Source organism: Condylura cristata, unplaced genomic scaffold (assembly GCF_000260355.1).
Source record: "Condylura cristata isolate star-nosed mole 26May11 unplaced genomic scaffold, ConCri1.0 scaffold00032, whole genome shotgun sequence".
Taxonomy (NCBI): domain Eukaryota; kingdom Metazoa; phylum Chordata; class Mammalia; order Eulipotyphla; family Talpidae; genus Condylura; species Condylura cristata.
The window spans coordinates 2,797,672-2,818,154 of record NW_004567133.1 but is presented as its reverse complement, the minus strand read 5'-3'; the positions used below and the strand labels follow the sequence as shown (position 1 = coordinate 2,818,154).

Sequence of the window (20,483 nt, the reverse complement as noted above, 5' to 3'; positions counted from 1 at the left end):
TTCCCATTAGTTAAAAAATAAAATTTGGGGCCCTCACTGGTGGTGCAGCCGGTTAAAGCACAGCACTAAGAAGCTAAAGTCACTTCAGCATGAGCTTGATTCCCGCCGGCCCCGGAGGTGACCCTCATGGCACACAGACCTCTCCTGACCCGCCCACTGCTCCCCTGAGTATTGTACTTCATCCATCTGCCTGTTCTGCTCCCCACTCTTGTCTCTGGCGAAGCCTCTCACTGCCCCTGCACCTCTGGCCTATATCCCAGTTCTGTACATAAATAAATAAGTCTTTAAAAATAAATGAATAAAATTGAGCTCTGTTATTACGTATTTATGTATAGCAGACCACCCCCAAATTTAGTGACTTAAAACAGTTTTATTTTGTTGACATTTTAGTAAACCAGGAGATTGGAAAGGGCTCACCTGAACTATTTTCAACCAGACCCATATGCTATTTGCTGAGATGTCTAGGGTTAAAGGATCCACAACCAGAATGACACATGTACATGCCTTATCAGAGACTACTGAAGGCTTTCCTTGAAGTGTGGTTTCTCCAGCAGGATGTCAGATTTACAATATTATGTGGTGACTCAGAACCTTAGGTAAAAGTTACTGCTTTCTTAAAACTAAAACTGAAACTAACACAACAGTTAGTTTAACTTAAATATTACTATCTCGTGCACAAATGGAATATACTCGTTTTTGCACTAATGACTTTATGCTTTGTAGTATATGTAACCTTATGCATATTTTCTCACTCTGTGGTTATTCCAAGTTCTTTGAGGCAAGAATCATGTCAAGTTTTTTTTGGTATGTATTCCCCTTAATGTACCATACAATTTCTTTGTACCACTATTCTTAGGCCCACAATAAATACTTGATGAATTCTTTAAATATATTTTAATTTTAAATAATATGAATAATACCAGTTGATTCTAGAAAAATCAAAAAATACAAGGAAGGAAAATATTGCCTTAAACTTTTTGTTTTATTGATTAAATATCAAATTTTTGTGTAGGCATAGAAAGAATGGATCTAAATAACTGTTAAGGTGAGAAGCTAGTATTTGAATGAAATCACTATATATACTTCATATAATAATCATTTTATATATAGAATCACTATGTATACTTTAAAAATGTGCTAGAAAGAATTGTTGTCCTTGGTATGATTTGGGTGAGTCAGTTTACCCAGCCTCTGCCAAACTCTCTCTTTCCTACTTTTCTCTGGACTTTTTGAGATTTATTCATTAAATTTGCAGCATCTTTTATTATCCCAAAATCAGTGTTGTAGAAGTGACAGGAATAGTTATAGAGATTACCCTGGAAAGGAGGAACTCTAAAATACTAAGACCATGCAGTTTTCTACTAGGAACATGCAGAAGGAAAAATAGAGAAGCAACATGAATAGAAGAGTCAGAAGAAAATTGTTTGTTAGAGACCCAAGGATTCTACTCACAAGGAAGCAGAGATGCAATTTTGAAAACCAGAAAATTAAGAGAACAATGAGTGATTTCTATTCTTTTCTGATTCCCTTTGTCTTCCAGTTTTTTCTATAATGGACAGTACTTTATAAGTGAAGAAAATCCTAACAACTGTTGTCTTTTAAACTATGTTATCTGACTCCGGTTATATATGGCTAAAAGAACTGCTGTTTCTGACAGGAAAATTCATTTTTGGAGACACTCATTCAACCATGTGAGACACTGGAAATACAGCTATGAATGCACCATGGTCAGGGGCATATGGAGAGAACAGTTAAAATGCAAATTCATATGGATTCATATACACAAGGAAGGGAGGGAAGGGTAAAAGACCATTAGGACAGTTGTAAGAAGAAGGAAAGAACATAGAACTGTCATCTAATTTTCTTAAAATTCACTGTATAGTGGTAGTACAGATTCTAGAGAACTGAAGTGATGAAATATATGTTGATTTGTATATCTAATTTGGAGCATTAACTCGTATATTTGACTACATTTGGTCATAAGTATACATCTGATAACTTATAATAAAGAGGTAGGAACTGAAATATTCTTGGGTAGCATTTCCTTTTTCTAATCTCTCCTTTTGCTTAACTATTTTCTTCAGCTGTTTAATCAAAAAGCAGAGAAACATGGTTTCTTGCTACTTCCAGAGGGAAAATGAAGTTTATTAGAGAAGGAAGTAAGAATTCTTCTGTGAATAGTTGTACTGGTGAAGAGGAAAATAAAGGGATCCCCCCTCCAAGTTTGACTGTATTGTCAACCTACTAATAAGTTGCATCTACTGTGTATTTGTGAAAACAAATCTGTGTGAAGGGCATTTACCATATACAAAGTGGCTTCTCATTTAATCCCCAACTCAGCTTTACAAACAAGGTAAGAATAGCTATCTCCATTTCACAGGTAATAACAACAATCACATTGTGACACTTTGTGCCAGACTTTAAGTACTTTATTTATATTTAACTCAGTTAATTTAAAAACTGTGTTCTCATTTTATAAATGAGGAAACCAGGCCAAAGACATTAAGCAATTTATGTGGTCATTGTTCACTGAATGGTGAATTTAGGGTTCAATCTTAGGCAGTCTGATCTGAACCCAGATGAGAGGTCTAATAAAGAGAAGCTTAGGAATAGAAGAAATTTCATCATTACACTTCTTTTCTCACTACAATTTAGGGCTACTGTATGTGCTACTTAGGAACACTTCTGCTTGTTTTAAAGTACCGTTTATAATCTATTTGCCATGCTAATTTTTTGTAAGATAAGTTTTATTTCCCTTTGATATCCAGTATAAAATTAAACCTAGTTGTGATGAAGAAAAAATAAGAAACGTAGCTATTAAAATGAAGTATACAGAATGCTTTTTTTAAAATTTAATTGTAAGAAAAATACTTCATACAGTTCAAAGTTTACAACAGAGCTCTTTCCTTTGTGCCATACTGTTTATAAATAGCTTTATTATTTCAAATAAGAGATCTACACTTATGCTTGGGTTTGTAATTTTTAAATACTGAGATACCTTTGTCTGGTAATAGATTCCATTGTTAAACTGGTTTTGATATACAGTCTTGTGTTCTATAATTGAAAAAATGATTGTATTATTTTATCTGATCTTTGTAACTATCATTTAATGAAAAGTCAAGGCCCTACCATCTCTGAAGCATATGGTTTCTCTGAAGAAAGCAAAGAAAATAAAGATTTCTTTTTAGAAAGGAAATAAAGGGTTTAGTGACTGGATAGATCACAGATAGGATCTTGGACCTAAAAAGACCCTAGCATCTGTAATTTGTTCCCTTGATCTTATTTACTGATTATTACTTTTCAGAACTCAAACTACAGGTCCTCCCTGGTAGCTGCGGGATTCAGTCTCAGCACTGTCATTACAAACGCCTGAGTTTGATCCCTTGCCAGGCAGTGACCCACATGAGATACATTAGGCCTCTCCTATCTGGCCTGCTGCTCCCCTTAGCAGTATATTTCAGTAAAATCCTTCTTTTCTGCGCCCCACTCTGTCTCTGGTAAATCCTCTCACTTCCTGAACATCTGGCCTGTAGCCTAGTCCTATGCAAAAAGAAAAGAAAAAATCATGCTACACAGAATTAAAAGCAATAGTCCTCTCCTCTTGAATTCCAACTACTATTTTTTTAAAAGATTTATTTATTTATGCATACAGGTGGGGTATAGGCCAGAGGTGCAGGGGCTGTGAAAGGATTCACCAGAAATAGAGTGGGGGGCAGAACAGGCAGATTGATGAATGATGAAGTACACTGCTGAGGGGAGCAGCAGGTTGGTCAGGAGAGGTCTGCTGCGCCATGTGGGTCACCTCCGGGGCGGGGATCGAACTCATGCTGAAGTGCCTTTAGTTTCTTAGTGCTGTGCTTTAACCCGCTGTGCCACCAGGGAAGGCCCCTCCAACGACTATTTTATGGGGGCAACCCCCTCCCCATTTTTTTCTTAGAATAACTTCCCTCCACCAACTTTTCCAGTGTCAAAATAGAACATACATGAAATTTCAACCCAAAACAACCAAGTTTAAAAAATTATTACTAGTCTTTATCTAGATGGAGTCGTTCAATATGTATTCTTTATGTCTGTTCCTTCCCTCAACTGTCATGTCATGTGTGGTTGTAATGACTTCATTCTTTCTGTATAGATTTTAACTACATGAACATATTGTGGTGTATCTGTCCATTCCATCATTGCTGTTAATTCTTTATACTTTTTGGAAAAGAACTTAGTAGAAATAAAGCTGTTATGAACAGCCTTCTGCATAGAAGCACACACTCCCATAAAAATAGATTTCTAGCAGTGAATTATTGGGCTCAGGGGAAACATCCTCTCAATGGAGAGCAGAACAGGAGTTATTTCTTTCACTATCCTAAAGTGTCAGTTCCCTTCCACAATTGTAGTAGGTACTATATACTCTCCTATCAGTAGTTTATGAATATTCCAAATCCAGAATAACATATGTGTAACAGCTTTCAGATTTTTAGCAATTCTATGAGTATGTATTGGATATTTTAATTCTTTAAAACAAAAAGCCCCACCAATTTAAAACCACATAAAGCAAATATATGGCGTAATGAGTTATAAGGTACCTGTATTCAACACCCAAATTAAGAATAGAACAGCTCTAGTCATCCTTCTCCATGTATGCTGTCTTGATTGTAATTTGTTCCTTTTCCCTAAAGCTAGCCATTAGTCTGACTTTTTTCTATTTCCCTAGATGTAGTTGAACCTCATCCATTTTTGAAAATTGCTGTTTCTTTTAAATCAGGTTTTTCTCCCATGTCCTCTCTTTCTTTACAGTTATCTGGTGTTGAACCAGAACCCTTTGACCAGTAATTTCCTAGAATCTAGATAAATTTTTTGCTCAAGCTTAAAAAAAATTGTCAATTCCCACTATAAAGCCTTTCATACTCCTTCTCTCCCATTACATACTACAAATAAGACTTTGATAGATAGCATTGAATTTGGGGGGAGTCACAGACTATTGAAACATCATCTTAAATCTTACTTCCTTGTCATTTCACCCCCATTGAGAATACATGGTCTAGATGCAGAATTATTTTTATTTTTACTTTTCTTCTAGCTTCTATTCCAAAATTTTGGGTCAGTCCAGGTATTTGACCAGGCTGGTTCCTTTCCGTTAACAAGACTATGTATCATTTTTCCTCAGAAGATACATCTTTTGTAATGTTAGTGGCCTGTGGTCTTCAATGTCTAGATTCAGTAATTCAGTGAGGATTGAAAAATGGTGGTATTTTAATTGATCTTTAAAAAATTTATATTAGATTTTCCTTGTGTACTATTTGTTTATCCAGTGATATAGTTCATATAGAAATGGCAAGAAATTACCTGATTCTTTGCTTTTATCTTACCAACTTTAAAGATAATATATTGGTTGACAGTCCTTTGAAGTCCCTTTTCACATTTTCTTTAGTTTCATGAGTGCCATGTCAACTATCTTTATCGAAGCTGGGAGCCTCTTAAAGACTTTTTCTTCTAGTTCTTCTGACAGGCCCCAGTCTTTGATAGCTTCTTTGATATATGATAGGACAAGATGTTCTAGGCTAATTTTGTATGATTTCTCCCCTAGAACTGGAATTAGTGATTTGTCCAAATGTTCTTTTTTTATTATTTTTTAAAATATTATTTATTTATGCATCTATGCACAAGAACTGGGGTGTAGGCAAGAAGTGCAGGGGTGAGAGGATTCTCCAGAGTCAGCATGGAGAACAGAACAGGCAGACTGACTGAAACACACTGCTGAGGAGAGCAGTGGGTGGAGTAGGAGAGGTCTGCCTCAACCAGGGACGTCACTTCTTTGGCCTGGGGTTGAACTTTTGCAGCAGTGGGTACAGATAGCTTCATAGTGCTGTACTTTTAACTCCTCCAGAGAGGACCTAAATTCTGGTTTCTTTTGGTGAGGAATAGTATCTCAAGATCGTAATCTAAACAATTTAGATGTTCAATGTTTGCGGACTTTTTTTTTTTAACAAATATTTATGAGTCAATGCTAATATTAATAATTCAACTTTCGGTCTCTAAGGTTTTACTTCTGTAAGTGTAACTCCTTTTTCCAGCCTAAGTCTTGACTACCTGGGACATGAATTGATAGACATTTGTTTAAACTCTATACACAAATCTCAAATATTGTCACAACTAACATAATTATTGTAAACAAATGTTGTATATGCCCCTACCCGTCATTTTTATATCTCATTTCCCACCAGTCTTTGTGTCAGGGTAATTCTGGTTGCCTTAATCTCATTTTTCTAAATGTCAATTTTTCAGGAAGTGTTTGTAGTTTTAAGATACAATGTTTCAATCTTTGGGTAGTACTTTTCATATCCTGTTTAAGATATCTTTCCCAGTCCCAAAGTTGTGAGGATATTTTTCTATGTTAGCTTCTTGAAACCTTACTGTTTTACCGTTCCAATTTAAATCAAGAGTTCACCTAAAATTGTTTTTGCCTAAGGCATGAGAAAGAACTCTAGTTCTTTATTCTACCTACCCCTCCATTTCCAAAATAAGACTTTTCAGTAGTGTCATGTAGCTTTTAAAACTCATGTTTTTCCCTTGATCTGTTGTGACACCTTTGTCATAAATTAAATATCCATAAATGACTGAATCTGAACTTTGTTCTGTGGTCTTTTTTGTCACTTTGTCTTAATTATTGTGACCTTTATATTTGATAGTGTAAGAGTTAGAATCTAATAGTATAAATTCTCCTTATTTTACTTTTCTTTATGAATGCCTTGGTTATTCTTAGCTTTTTGCATTTTCCTGTGAATTCTAGAGCCATCTAGTACAGAGCCATCTAGTATATATCTACTTAGAAAGTCCTAATAGACTTAATTAATCTATAATTAAATCTATAGATTAATTTGGGGAGAATTGACATCTTTACAGAATTGAACTTTCCAACCCAAGAATGCTGTTTGTCTCTCCATTTATTTAGTTTATCTTTTGGTTCACCCAGTGATGCTTACAGTTTTTTGTGTAGAGGCCTTGCATGTATTATTACATTGTTATTGCTATTTTTCCTCCATGATTTTTTTGGTGCTACTCTAAAGATTTTCTTTTTAAATGTCATTTTCTAATTGTTTCTTTACCAGTATAGTGTTCATCTTTTTGTATTGGTCTTGTATCCAGAGAATTTATTACTCATTTATTCATTTACTTATTTATTCCAATGGTCTCTGTATATAGTTTTATTTACAGATATACATGAAACATCCAGAATGTTTTATCTTTCACCAATAATCCATTTGGAGTAGCTCTTTAATTTTTTTTTAAGATTTACTTATGCATATAAGAATTGGGGTACAGGCCAGAGGTACGGGGGGGAGGGTGAGAGGATTCACCAGAGACTAAGTGGAGAGCAGAACAGGCAGATCTACTGAAATGCAGTGCTAAGGGGAGCAGCAGGTGAGACAGGAGAGGTCAGCTACTCCTTGTGGGTTGCCTCTGTGACCTGGGATCAAACTCATGCAACAGTGGCTGCTGATAGTTTCATAGTGCTGTGCTTTTAACCCATTGTGCCACCAGGGAGAGTCACTGGAATTGCTCTTTATATGTGACTTAAGGAATGGATCAAGGCATATTTATTTTCCCATATAGCTATCCATTTGACCAAGAAAATTTTAAGTTCTGATGAAGGCTCTTTTTCCTTGCAGATGGCAGATTTCTGTGTTCTCACGTAATAGAGAACAAGCTCTCTGGTGTCTATAAAGGCACTAGTTCCATCATGAGGGCTATGCATAGGTTTTGAATTCCTCTAAACCTAATTGTCTCACAGAGGCCATCATATTGGGGATTGAAGCTTCAAAATATTAATTTGGAGAGATATAATTCAATTTATAGCACTGCCTTTATCTCTCTGGATTTGTTTTTTTTAATGGAATGCATTTTTAAATTATAGAATTTTAGATCAATAATTACCTTTTTTCAACTTTTTGAAGATCATACTCTCAATTCTTTCTTAAGGGTTGAGGTTTGTAGTTTTTGTGAGTTTGATGTACGTCGTTTTGTTTAGGTGTGACTATTTTTACTACTGTTCAGTAGTTGGTATGCTTTATATGAGATTTATAATTTTTTTCCAGTTTTAAGACAATTTCAGCCATAATCTTATTAAATATTTTGTCATTCCTTCTTTTTTCTAATTTCTTTTACCGTTACTCTGTTATTCCGTCAGTCTTCCATGACTCTTAAACTCTCTTTACATTTTTTGCTGATATATAATTATCACTTAATTTAGAGAAGATATTCCAAAGATTTCCTCATGGCACTTCTCACTTAGCCTTCTTTCCCCCAAATTTATCACTATAATTTAGTTTTTCCTCTTCTAGAACTGCATATAAATAAAATATTCAGTATTCTTTTGTGTTTGGCTTCTTTCATTCACTTTACTGTTTATTGAGGTTTATCTGTGTTGTCATATATATCAAAAATTCATTCCTGGCTTTCCCCTGTTGGCACAATGGTTAAAGGGCAGCACTATGAAGCTACCGCAGCTGCTGCAGCATGAGTTTGATCCCAGGCCAGGGAGCTGACCCACATGGTTTGGCAAACTTCTCCCTCCCACTGCTCCCCTCAGCAGTGCATTTCAGTCATTCTGTTTCCCACTTTGTCTCTGGTGAATCCTTTCACCCTTGGTACCTCTGGCCTGTAATTTTTGTGAGTTTGATGTACTTCATTTTATTTAGGTGTGATTTTATTTTTACTACTGTTCAGTAATTGGTATGCATAAATAAATTTTTTTTAAAGAATTCATTCCTTATTATTAGTAGTCTTCATAAAGTATGTCATCAGATGTTGTTGATAGAAAGCTGCTTTCAGTTTTTGGTTATTATGAATAAAGCAGCTATGAACATTCTTTTATAAGTAATTTTCTGCACATACAAATTTTTTTCTTAAGAATGAAATTATTATAGTATATTTACATCAGTGTTGATGCATATTTTAGTTCAGAAAGCTGTCAGTAGTATCATTTTACATTATAACCATTATAGTGGGGTACAGTAATGTCATATATTGTATTGTTTCAAGATCCTTATATGTTTTATTTATTTTTTAGATTTATTTATTTATGCATATAAGAACTAGGGACAGGCCAGAGGTGTGGAGGGTAGAGGATTCACCAGAGACAGAGTAGGGAGCAGATCAGCAGATCTACTGAAAACCACTGCTAAGGGGAGCAGTGGGCAAAACAGGAGAGGTCTACTGAGCCATGTGGGTCACTTTCCTGGCCAGGAATTGAACTTGCACTGCAGTGACTTCAGACAGCTTCATAGTGCTGCACTTTAACCCATTATACCATCAGGGAGAGTGCATGTCTTATTTTTTAAAAAACTTTTACTGGTGCATAATTCATAAAACAAGATCACTTAATTTCAAAGTTTTAAAGATTAATTTATTTATGTATATAAGAACTGGGGTATAGGCCAGAACTGTGGGGGTGGTGAGAAGATTCACCAGAGAGTTGGGAGCAGAACAGGCAGATCTACTGAAACACGCTGCTGAGGGGTGAAGTGGGTGAGACAGGAGGCTTGTGGGTCACCTCCCTGGCTGGGATTCAAACTCGTGCCGCAGTGGCTACTGATAGATTCATAGTGTTAAGATTTAACCCCTTGTATCACTAGGTATGCCCAAAACCATTTTAGTACTATAGTTCAGTGAGTTATCTAACAAATGTATGTACCCAAGTGACTACTACCAATCGAACTGTCACCCCAGAAGATTCCCTCATGCCACCTCTCACTTAATCCATCCCATTTCCCCAGTAAACATGGGATTTGGGTCGCTTATTTTCATTAGTCCATATTTCAAACAGTTTTTCCTCTTTCTCAGCCCCGGAATCCCATAGTTCTGCAGCTATAGGCCCTTTCTTAGTCTGCATGTTTGTGTTCAGTTGCTGGTCCATGGAGATGCAATATCTTGACTTTAGGCATACTGTCTCTCTTTTTTCTAATGTTCATTTTGTCCAATGTTTGATTTATCCTCCCAAGTGTTGTCCCCATAAAATTACTACCACCAAGATATCCATTAACCATCGCCATAGACTCTTGAGCTACTCCCTCCCTTGTTTTGGCCATCTCCTTCCCCTCCCCTGCAGGATATTTTCATTTATAGTTTGCCTGGTAGTTTTGTTTTTCTTACCTCAGATATGGTTTCCCTATGTTAGTCCTGTAAGTGAAACTATCTGGTACTTTTCTTTTGACTCATTTTACTGAGCATACTCCCATTGAGCTCCATCCATGTTGTTAAAGATGACGCAAGTTAGGCCCTCCCTGGTGGCGCAGCGGGTTAAAGCACAGCACTGAGAATCTGAGGCCTCTTCCGCATGAGTTCAATTCCCGCCTGCCCCGGAGGTGACCACATGGCTGGCAGACCTCTCCTGACCCGCCCGCTGCTCCCCTCAGCAGTGTACTTCGTCGATCTGCCTGTTCTGTTCCCCACTCTGTCTTTGGTGAGGCCTCTCGCTGCCCCTGAGCCTCTGGCCTGTACCCCAGTTCTGTATGCACAAATAAATCTTTAAAAAAAAAAATGACGCAAGTTCATCTTTTTTGGTTGCTGAGTAGTATTCCATTGTGTATATATACATCTTCCTGATCCACAACTGTCTTTTTTGAAAAAGGGGAGAAGAAATTTTAAAAGTACCAATTTTTTTTTAAAAAAAGATTTATTTATTCATACAGAACTCGAGTACAGGCCAGAGGCGCAGGCAGTGAGAGGATTTACCAGAGATAGAGTGGGGAGCAGAACAGAAAGTACACTGCTGAGGGGAGCAGCGGGGCGGGCAGGAGAGGTCTGCTATACCATGTGGAATCACCTCCGGGGCAGGCAGGGATCAAACTCATGCAGAAGTATCTTTAGCTTCTTAGTGCTGCCCTTTAACCCGCTGCACCACCAAGGAGAGCCCCAAAAGAACCAATTTAACAAATGGTCATCTTTGGTTTCTTTCAAATATCTATAAAAAGGAGGAAAAAATATTACATATAACTCAGGTTCAAGCTTTAGTGTTTTGTTAATCTTTTTTCCTGAGAAATATCCATGCCTCAGAGTTGGTGAGTTTATAAAAATTAGTATTTTTACATCTAATGTTTATAAATTTTTTATTTATGCATGCACAACTGGGATACAGGCCAGAGGTGCAGGGGCGATGAGAGGCTTCACCAGAGACAAGAGTGGGGAGCAGAACAGGCAGATCGACGAAGTACACAGCTGAGGGGAGCAGCGGGCAGGTCAGGAGAGGTCTGCTGTGCCATGTGGTCACCTCTGGGGCAGGTGGGGATCAAACTCATGCTGAAGTGGCTTTAGCTTCTTAGTGCTGTGCTTTAACCTGCTGCACCACCAGGGAGGGCCTGACATTGCTTTTAATTACCCATAATGATCTATATAGTTTTATTTAGTTTAACTGTGTTGTATTCTTATAGGAATTTTATTTCTTAAGATTTTCCAATTTCTCACATATTAGCCATTTTTGCCAGTTGATAGTTTGAAACATATTTTCTGACTTACCTTGCCTGGAGAGGTTGAACATCTTTTAATACTTTTCTTTTTTTGGGAATTGCCTGATACTATTCTTAGCACACACACCCCTTTTTTTCTTTTTTTTTTTTTAAATGATGTTTGTATCTGAATGTAAATTCTGTATCAGTTGTCTTTTAAATATGTATTTTTGAAAAATTGACTCATTTTTTAATGAAGATTTATTTATTTATGAATACAGAATTGGGGTATAGGCCATAGGTGTGTGTGGGGGGGGGAGATTTACCAGCGCTAGAGTGCGGAGCAGAACAAGCAGATGGACTGAAATACACTGCTGAGGGGAGCAGCAGATGAGTTAGGAGAGGTCTGCCACACTATGTGGGTTACCTCCCTGGCCGAGGATTGAAATCGTGTTGTACCACCAGAGAGGGCCCTTAAATACGTATTTTTTTAATGAGGTTTTTTTTTTTTAAAGATTTATTTGTACAGAACTGGGGTACAGGCTAGAGATGCGGAGGGTGAGAGGATTCACCAGAGACAGAGTGGGGTACAGAATAGGCAGATCGATGAAGTACACTGCTGAGGGGAGCAGCGGGCGGGTCAGGAGAGGTCTACTGCGCCATGTGGATCTCCTCCGGGGCAGGTGGGGATCGAACTCATGCTGAAGTGGCTTAAGCTTCTTTTTGCTGTGCTATAACCCGCTGCGCCACCAGGGAGGGCCCCTTAAATATGTATTTTAAAAAATATTTTGTCATTTTGTTATTGCTATGTGTTTGAATTTGTTTTCTCAAGGGTTTTTTTTTTTTTTCTTGCACCTAAGCTTAGAATGCTATCTTGAAACCTGATGTGTGGGAAGAGTTTTTGATACTCCCACATTCTTAATTTTTTCTTTTTCAGACCTATTTGAATAGCTGCCATGTTTAGGTATTAGCAAGCACATGTGTACATGTTGGCATTTGAAAATGGCAGAAGGAAACAGCAATGAAGAAGTGATTCATTTGAACAACTTTCACTGCCACCAGGGACAAGGTAAATGTTTATTTTTAATTTCTCTCTTAATATTACAGTTATATTTTTATTTGAAATGAACCAATTTGCCCTGTGTAGAAGCTCATACAACATCAGGAATAATGCAGTCTTCAGTCTACAGTTATATCAAATGGTGATAACTGCTGACATGAATGAAATTTAAGTACCATCCATCACAACTAGATTTATAAAGTTACTAATCAGCAAGCAAAAAAAAAAAAAAAAAGAGCTGTGAGTAAAATCTTTGGCTCCTAAGAGGTGGGAATATAGAAACAGTGGCAGCTCTCTGTGACTACATAGGTATATTCTCCAGGCCTGTAGGATCCAAGGTTCAATAGTGGCTCCTCAGATAATTTCGTCCCCTAACTTAAAGACTTGGGGAGGGGTTGAAGTATATTTTTCTGTTATACAAGTTTTGTGTATTTTGTATCCATTGTGAGAGTTTCTTCTTCAGGTTCAGAGTTTTGTTTTTATTGGCTGTCTTTTTTTTCTTACTTTTTTTTGCTAACCCCTAGAGCTTTTGTAAAATCATCTTTATTGAGATCTAATTACACATAATAAATCCATATAGTTTAAGTACTTAGTTCATTAAGTTTTGTAAGATGAATACACTCATGTAACCACCCATCTCAGTCATGATAATACAATCCTTAACACCCAAAAAGATTCCCTTATGCCCTTCCCTTTTGTCATCAGCCCTCATCCAACCTTGGATCTGACTTTTGTTGCTATACAGTTTTATAGAACTAGAACCGTACATCATATACTCTTTGTACTTTAATTCTTTTGTACAATATATTTTTTTAAAGATCATCCCTTGAGAGAAAATAATAATAATAATAATAATGAACAACTATATACCAGAGACATTTTACAGGGGTGGAGTGATGAATGGGATCAAAATGGGGGCAGGGAGAATTGCACTGGACTATGGTGATGGCACACTGGTGAATTGGTGATGGGAAGCCCACGGGGACTACAACTGAGATGGAAAAAGGCACAAAATGATGTAAAAATAAGCTGTTACATTATTTTTTTAATTAAATAAAAGATTAATCCTTTGTTTTATGTATCAGTAATTAATTCCTTTTTACTGCTGAATAATATGTAATACTTGAGAATATTTATTCAAGAATACCTGGGATTCTAAAGTATGAGTTAGCATGAGTTGACTGCCCCCTGCAGGCAGTATATTTGAACCTTTTCTACTTAACCATCTGACAATCTTTTTTCCAAAATTTTGTTTAAATCTTCTTTTTGTACTGTATTTTTTTAAGTCCTTTACTATCATTTTAGTGACATTTCAAGAAATGATGGTGATCGTCACTTGCATTCATTCTGCTAGATTTAACTGAAAGCCTTTATAATGTTCTGTTATCCAAGCCCCCAGTTGAATTGGTTGTTACATTTATCAATCTACATTGTAGGTGGCCTTGAACTTGAAATCAGGCAGCTTTACTATGTGCCAAGTATTTTAATAAACAAGCATTTTATGGGTACTTGCTCAGCTAATCCTCATACTACTTCAAGTAGGCATCATTATTAACCCTTTTTTAATATTGAACTGAATTCTTAAACAAGTTAGGGAGCAGCTTCATGAACTAGTATGTGGTTAACTAATACTGACAAAGTCATACTGACTTTAGATGCCACAAATTTTCCTGTTTTAAACTACTGTCTCTTCCCGACATCACTGAACTCTGTTACAGTGATGAATTGTGACCATAGAATTTAGATTACTTTTCAAATTGTGAGGTGCTATAACATTCATGAGGCATTAGCCTTGAGAAGAAAGGCTTTAGAGCTTTACTGAGGAGCTTCAAAATTTGTAATAATGATGTCTTCTTTGTTATTTCTTCATTTAAAAATTTTTTTCCTGGGATACTCATTACATTTCTCTTCATTGATCATTTTAACTTTTAACATTCCCATGGAGGCAAACAGGGAAAAAATATCAGTTTATGTTATCCAGTAACTCATATCAAACATGATCTACCTTCAAACAAAAAGAAATTGGAAACTTCTAACAAAATTACTGCATCTAGCTAGTCTGACTCTAGGAAAGTTAAAATTGCTGTTTTTTAGGTGAAAGTTTTCCAGACCTGTCAGTTTAAATGAAATAGTATTTCACTTGCTCCCTGGGAGAAATAGGGTGGGGTCGAAGGTCATGGTCTCACGTTGAAGAAATTGACATTAAAATGACTTAAAATAACTACAGTTATTTTTTTGCCTCATAATTTCTGTGGATCAGGAATTTGGATTGATTTATCAATAGATTTCTCCAAATTACTATAGAAAAAAGTTGATAATTTGGGCCTAGTAATTGTAAATTTTTCTCTAGTGATTCCTAAAATGTATATGGCAAATATTAGTCTGGAAACATGGCTTTTAAAATGTGGATGCACATGTTGCTTGAGGGGCTAATTAACACCCCAGCAGCCATGAACATGGCTTTAGACTTCATGCTTTTATGCCAAAATTGAATTAAGGAATTGAATGTGACTATGCTTGTTTGTGATTATGCAGTGATAGTATTCTCTCCTTGCTTTTAGACTGGATCAATCTCAGAGACGGACCTATCACTATATCAGACTCCTCTGATGAGGAAGGGGTTCCAATGCTGGTCACCCCAGCTACTCAGCAACACGATGAAGACCTAGATGATGATGTGATCTTGACAGAAGTGAGTGTTCTTAAACTTTACATAAGGCATTACTCCAAGTTATGGATCCTGATTCTTCAGCCTCTCTCTGTGGGTATTGGGGCCTTATTGTAGAGCATCTTGTGGCACACTTTGTACCTAGCTAAGTTTCTGAGAATAGCCCCTTTTTCACCCAGCCTAGTGTCCCTTTGCCTTGAGAAGCCATATGTTTCAGTCTGTTTCTGGACTCAACTTCTAGATTATTGCTCTGACTATTCATGTACTGTTGTAATCACCACAACTTTATGAGTATCTTAGTATCAACTAAGGCATTATCCCCTTCTTAGCCTGCATTTTCCAGAGTTTTCTTGTATATTCTTGTGCTTATAATAACTCTGATAGTCTGTCTAATTAAAAACATGTTAATGCCTTTATAATACTGATAATAAGAACAATTTTACCTTTCCATTTTGTCTAGCTGCCTTTTATATTCCTTAGCCAGAGTATCTTAAATTTTTCTTAATGTAGCAATTAAACATTTTGGTTAAGTTCCTGGTTAATTCTTCTTTTCTGTTGCTTTGCAGATAGCAACTCTTCTTCCTTTTTAACCTTTTAACTTTTTCTATAATCTGAAAAACTGTTGGATTTTATGTCAGTATTATAGTTGATCATCTTATTTATAGTCATTTTCAGTTGCCCCTCTTAATTCCTTAAGGGATAACTATCTGGTGTATCTGAAAATGATATCGTTTCTTCTTTCCCAGTTTTTATAGTTAGTCTTTCTCTTGTCTAATTATATTAATGTGATACCTTTCAAAATGTTTTATGTAATGTTGATAATAGGAATAAGAAAATTACCACTGACATAAATGGGAATACTTTCTATGTTTCTTCAAAATTGTCTCAGCTTCCTCTGTGTTAATTGACATGTCTGGATTTTCTGTCATTTTCAATATCAATTTTGTTAACTAATAGTTTTTCCAGAAAATCATTTTGCCAAGGTTTTTGAATCTATTTAATAGGTCCTAACAAAATAGCCTATTATTCATTCTCCTTACTCAGAATCTATGGTTCCTTCATTTCCCTTTTCCATTTTGTGTACTTACGTTCCTCCCCTCTTTTTTTTTCTTGATTTAATGTGCTAACCATTATCTTCCTTTCTCTTCTTCCTTTACCAAAGAAACAACTCAGAGATTTCTTAACTGATACTATTTGTTTTCTTTATCCTTAAGTTTTGCTGTTGTCTTTTGTTAATTTTTTCCTTTCATAGATTCACCATACTTTAGCATTTAACTTATGGCCCTTTTACTAACTTATTTATTCATTATTCACTCTCTTATATTATTGTTTTAGTTATTTACTGCTGTGTAATCCATAATCTTGAAATCTAATGATTTAAAACAACTGTAATCATTTTATTGATTCATAGTTTATGTGATTTGTGAATTTTAGACAGACTCAGCTCCATGATCTGACTTGGGATCACTCATGTGGCTGTTGTCAGGTAGTATGGGAGCTAGGACAGTGAAGGACTAGTATACTTGGAGGCTGACAGGCATTTTTCTTTTCAAGGCATCTACATGGGATCTCTGTCATGTAGAGGTACTTTTAAAATACCTTTATTAAGATATAATTGACAGACCATACAATTCATCCATTTCAAGTATACAATTCATGACCCTCCCTGGTGGTGCAGCAGGTTAAAACACAGAACTATGAAGCTATTGCAGCCACTGCAGAATGGTTCGATCCTCGCCAGGGAGGTGACCCACATGGAGCAGCAGACCTCCCCTGATCCACCCGCTGCTCTCCTCAGCAGTGTATTTCAGCCCATCTGCCTACTCTATTCCCCGCTCTGTCTCTGGTGAATCTTACTCCCTGCACCTCTGGCCTGTACCCCAGTTCTGTATGCATAAATAAATAAATGTTTAAGTACACACACACACACAATTCACAGAATTTCACAATATTTTCATTACCCCAAAAAGTACTGTTGCATGTTGGAAGTGACTTCCTATTTTTTTTTTTTTAAGATTTATTTATTTGTGCATACAGAACTGGGGTACAGGCCAGAGGCTCAGGGGCGGTGAGAGGCTTGACCAGAGACGGAGTCGGGAGCAGAACAGGCAGATCTACGAAGTACACTGCTGAGGGGAGCAGCGGGCGAGTCAGGAGAGGTCTGCCACGCCAAGAGGTCACCTCCGGGGCAGGCGGGAATCGAACTCATGTGGAAGTGGCTTTAGCTTCTTAGTGCAGTGCTTTAACCCGCTGCGCCACCAGGGCGGGCCATGACTTCCTATTTTTACTTTACCCTAAGCAACCACTAACCTACTTTCCATCTCTCTATATTTGTCTGTTAATAGACATTTATTATAAGTGGAATCATACAATGTGTGGTCTTTTATAACTGGCAAGTTAGCATTAGTTTATTTTATTAGTAGTTTATTTTTACATATTTTTGTGCATTTTTCCATCTCATTTGCAGTCCCCTTGGGTTTCCCATCACCAAATAAGTTAGCATATTATTTAATGTTCGTCCATGTTATAGCATGCATTGAGTATTTAACTCCCTTTTTCTCAACATTTTTATTGAGATACAAGTCCATATATAAAGTGTATAATGCAATTACCTTTTATATATTTACCACATGTAATCCCATTTCAGATCATTTTCATTATCTCTGAAACAAAGCATGCAGCATCTCTTAACTTTCATGCCTCTATCTTCCTATCTCATCCACTGATCTCTCTTGTGTGTCTATAGATTTGTCTATTCTGAACATTTCAAGGTTCATCTGTGATGTTCCATGAACCACTACTCCATTCCTTTTCATTACTGAGTAATATTCCATTGTGTGGGTCTACCATCTTTTGTGTATACATTCATCAATTGATGAACATTTCAGTTGTTTTTTGACATTTCCTTATTTTTGCTTTTATGAATAATGTATAATGCAGTGGTGAATATTTATGTAGAAGTTTTTGTGTGGACATTTGTTTTGCTTCTCTTAGGTACTGTCTTTCTATAACAGTAACACATACTGGGTAGTTTATCAAGCAGTAGAAGCTTATTGTTCACAGGTCTGAAGATTTGGAAGACCAGTGTGCTAGCATGGTTGTATTTTGGTGTAGGCCCTCTTCTGTTTCAAAGCTGGCCTTTCTGTGTGCTCACATGGTAGAAGGGGCTAAGCATCTTTTTGGAGCTTATTTTATAAAGTCACTAATCCTGTTCATGAGAGTTTTGGTGCTCTCCTTCAGCACTTCCCAAAGACCCCATCCTAGTAATAACTATCATCTTTACAATAACAGGACTTCAAGATATGAATGAGGGGTAGGGGTGGAGGAGTTGGAGAGGGCCATAAACATTTAGACAATTCCATTACTAGAAATAGAATTGCCTTATCATGTGTTATGTCTGTAATTTATCCTACCAGACTTTTTTATTATAGCCATTCTAGTATGTGTGAAGTGGTACCTCATTATGGTTTTGATCTGCATTTCCAACTAATGATACTGAACATCTTTTGATGTGCTTTTTAGCCATTTGTATGTATATTTTGGAGAAATGTCTATATAGATTCCTTACCCATTTTTTAGTCTTTTTATTATTGAATCTTTTTATATTCTGAAAATCTGCCCTTATCAGATATCCGATTTGCAAGTGTTTTCTCTCCTATTGTTAATTATGTTCACTTTTTTGATGGTGTTCTTGAAACAGACAAGTTTTAAATTTTGACAAAATTCAACTCATTTTTTTCTCTGTCACTTGTTACTCTTGGTGTCAATGTCTAACACATATGGTCTGTTTTAAAAGCTAGTTCAGGTGTTTCATATCACAGAAATCTGGATAATACTAAGATTTTGGAACACTTTAATGCTGTTTGTTCACCTCCCAGCTAAACTACTGTTCTTTATATTTTAATTCTGTATGTATTTTTTAAAGCCCTTCAATGTATTTTTTTTGTCTTAATACTGTCAATATTCACTAACCTTTTTTGTTCTTTAATCCTTCATCTCTTGCCTTTAAACATTATTTTCTTTGATATAAAGCACTTTCCTTAGAATTTATTTTATGGAAACCATCCCGGCAGCACAACGGGTTAGGGCACAACACTGCAAGCTCGCTGCAGCCACATCAGTCTGATTTCGATCCCCGGCTCCATAGGTGACCCACATGGCACGCAGACCTCTGCTCTCTTGCCCACTGCTCCCCTCAGCAGTGTACTTAGTCCATCTGCCTGTTCTGCTCCCCGCTCTGTCTCTGGTGAATCCTCACTGCCCCTGCACCTCTGATCTGTACCCCAGTTCTGTATGCATAAATAAATAAATCTTTTAAAAAAAATAATATATTTTATGGAGAGTGGGAAGAAATAAAAGACATTACAGGTTAATCTGATACTTTCATTGAGTAGAAATTCTACATAACAACTATTTTAATACCAAAATAAGACAATCACAGTGTTTTCTGGTTTCCATTTTTCTGTTAAGTCAATCTTATTTTTGTTCTTTTGAACAAAGAATTTATCTTTGAATTGATTTCTACAGTCTTTCTGTGCTATATGTAGGTTTCTAATTTGGGGAGTTTTTTTATATCCTGCTTAGATCTTCAAAAATAAAATCAAGCCACTGTCCTTGCATATTTGTATTTTGTCTTCAAATACTGCTTATCTCTCTCTCTTTTAGAATCCTAAGTATTAAGTTGGTAAAACCTGTTTACTATATTCTTTTTCAGTTCTCTTATTATTGCCCATTAGTTTGATTTTTATGCCTTATTCTGGCTTTTCAGTTTTGGATTTCTCTCTTCAGCTATGTTTATTTAAAATATAACCTTCCATTGTTTTTCATTCTGGGATTTCCATTTGATTCTCTTTTTTTTCTATTTTTAGTTCTACATTGAAATACTCACTCATGTCTTTTATTTCCTTAAACATGCTAAGCCTGTTAATTTAGCACTCATGTCTGATAACGGCAATATTTCAAATTTCTCTAGGTTTGTTTCTATCAGCCACTACTTCTCTGCATTGGCTTTTCTATTATGTTGTATCAGTTTCTTGTATGTCTACTAGTTGTGATTTATGAGTATAAGATCTGTTGATTTCATCAAAGATTTTTCAGTCTAAGCTCCCATTCTTCTACCTGGCTTGGGGTTATTTCAGGGAAAGATGGGCCAAAGACATCTTTATTTCAGCACCTTAAAATTGAACATTCAGGTGGAGTGGGGAATGGGATCAAAAACGGGGGGTGGGGGGGAGGGAGGGAAATGCACGGGACTATGGTGGTGGCACAGGGGTGATTTGGTGATGGGAAACCCGTGGGGATTACAATTGAGATGAAAAAA

At 36.4% G+C, this 20,483-nt stretch overlaps 1 protein-coding gene across 3 annotated transcripts in view; it reads left to right on the top strand.

Annotated features, from left to right (window-relative positions):
* RNF216 (ring finger protein 216) overlaps window positions 1–20,483 on the top strand; it is a 122,398-nt gene that overhangs the window by 3,138 nt on the left and 98,777 nt on the right. For all 3 annotated transcript variants that reach the window (XM_004691926.2, XM_004691927.2, XM_012731969.1), the window contains exons 2-3: window positions 12,373–12,504; window positions 15,057–15,187. In XM_004691926.2, the coding sequence (XP_004691983.1) occupies window positions 12,414–12,504; window positions 15,057–15,187 (222 nt within the window). In that variant the 5' untranslated portion in view covers window positions 12,373–12,413. The remainder of the gene's footprint in view (window positions 1–12,372; window positions 12,505–15,056; window positions 15,188–20,483) is intronic.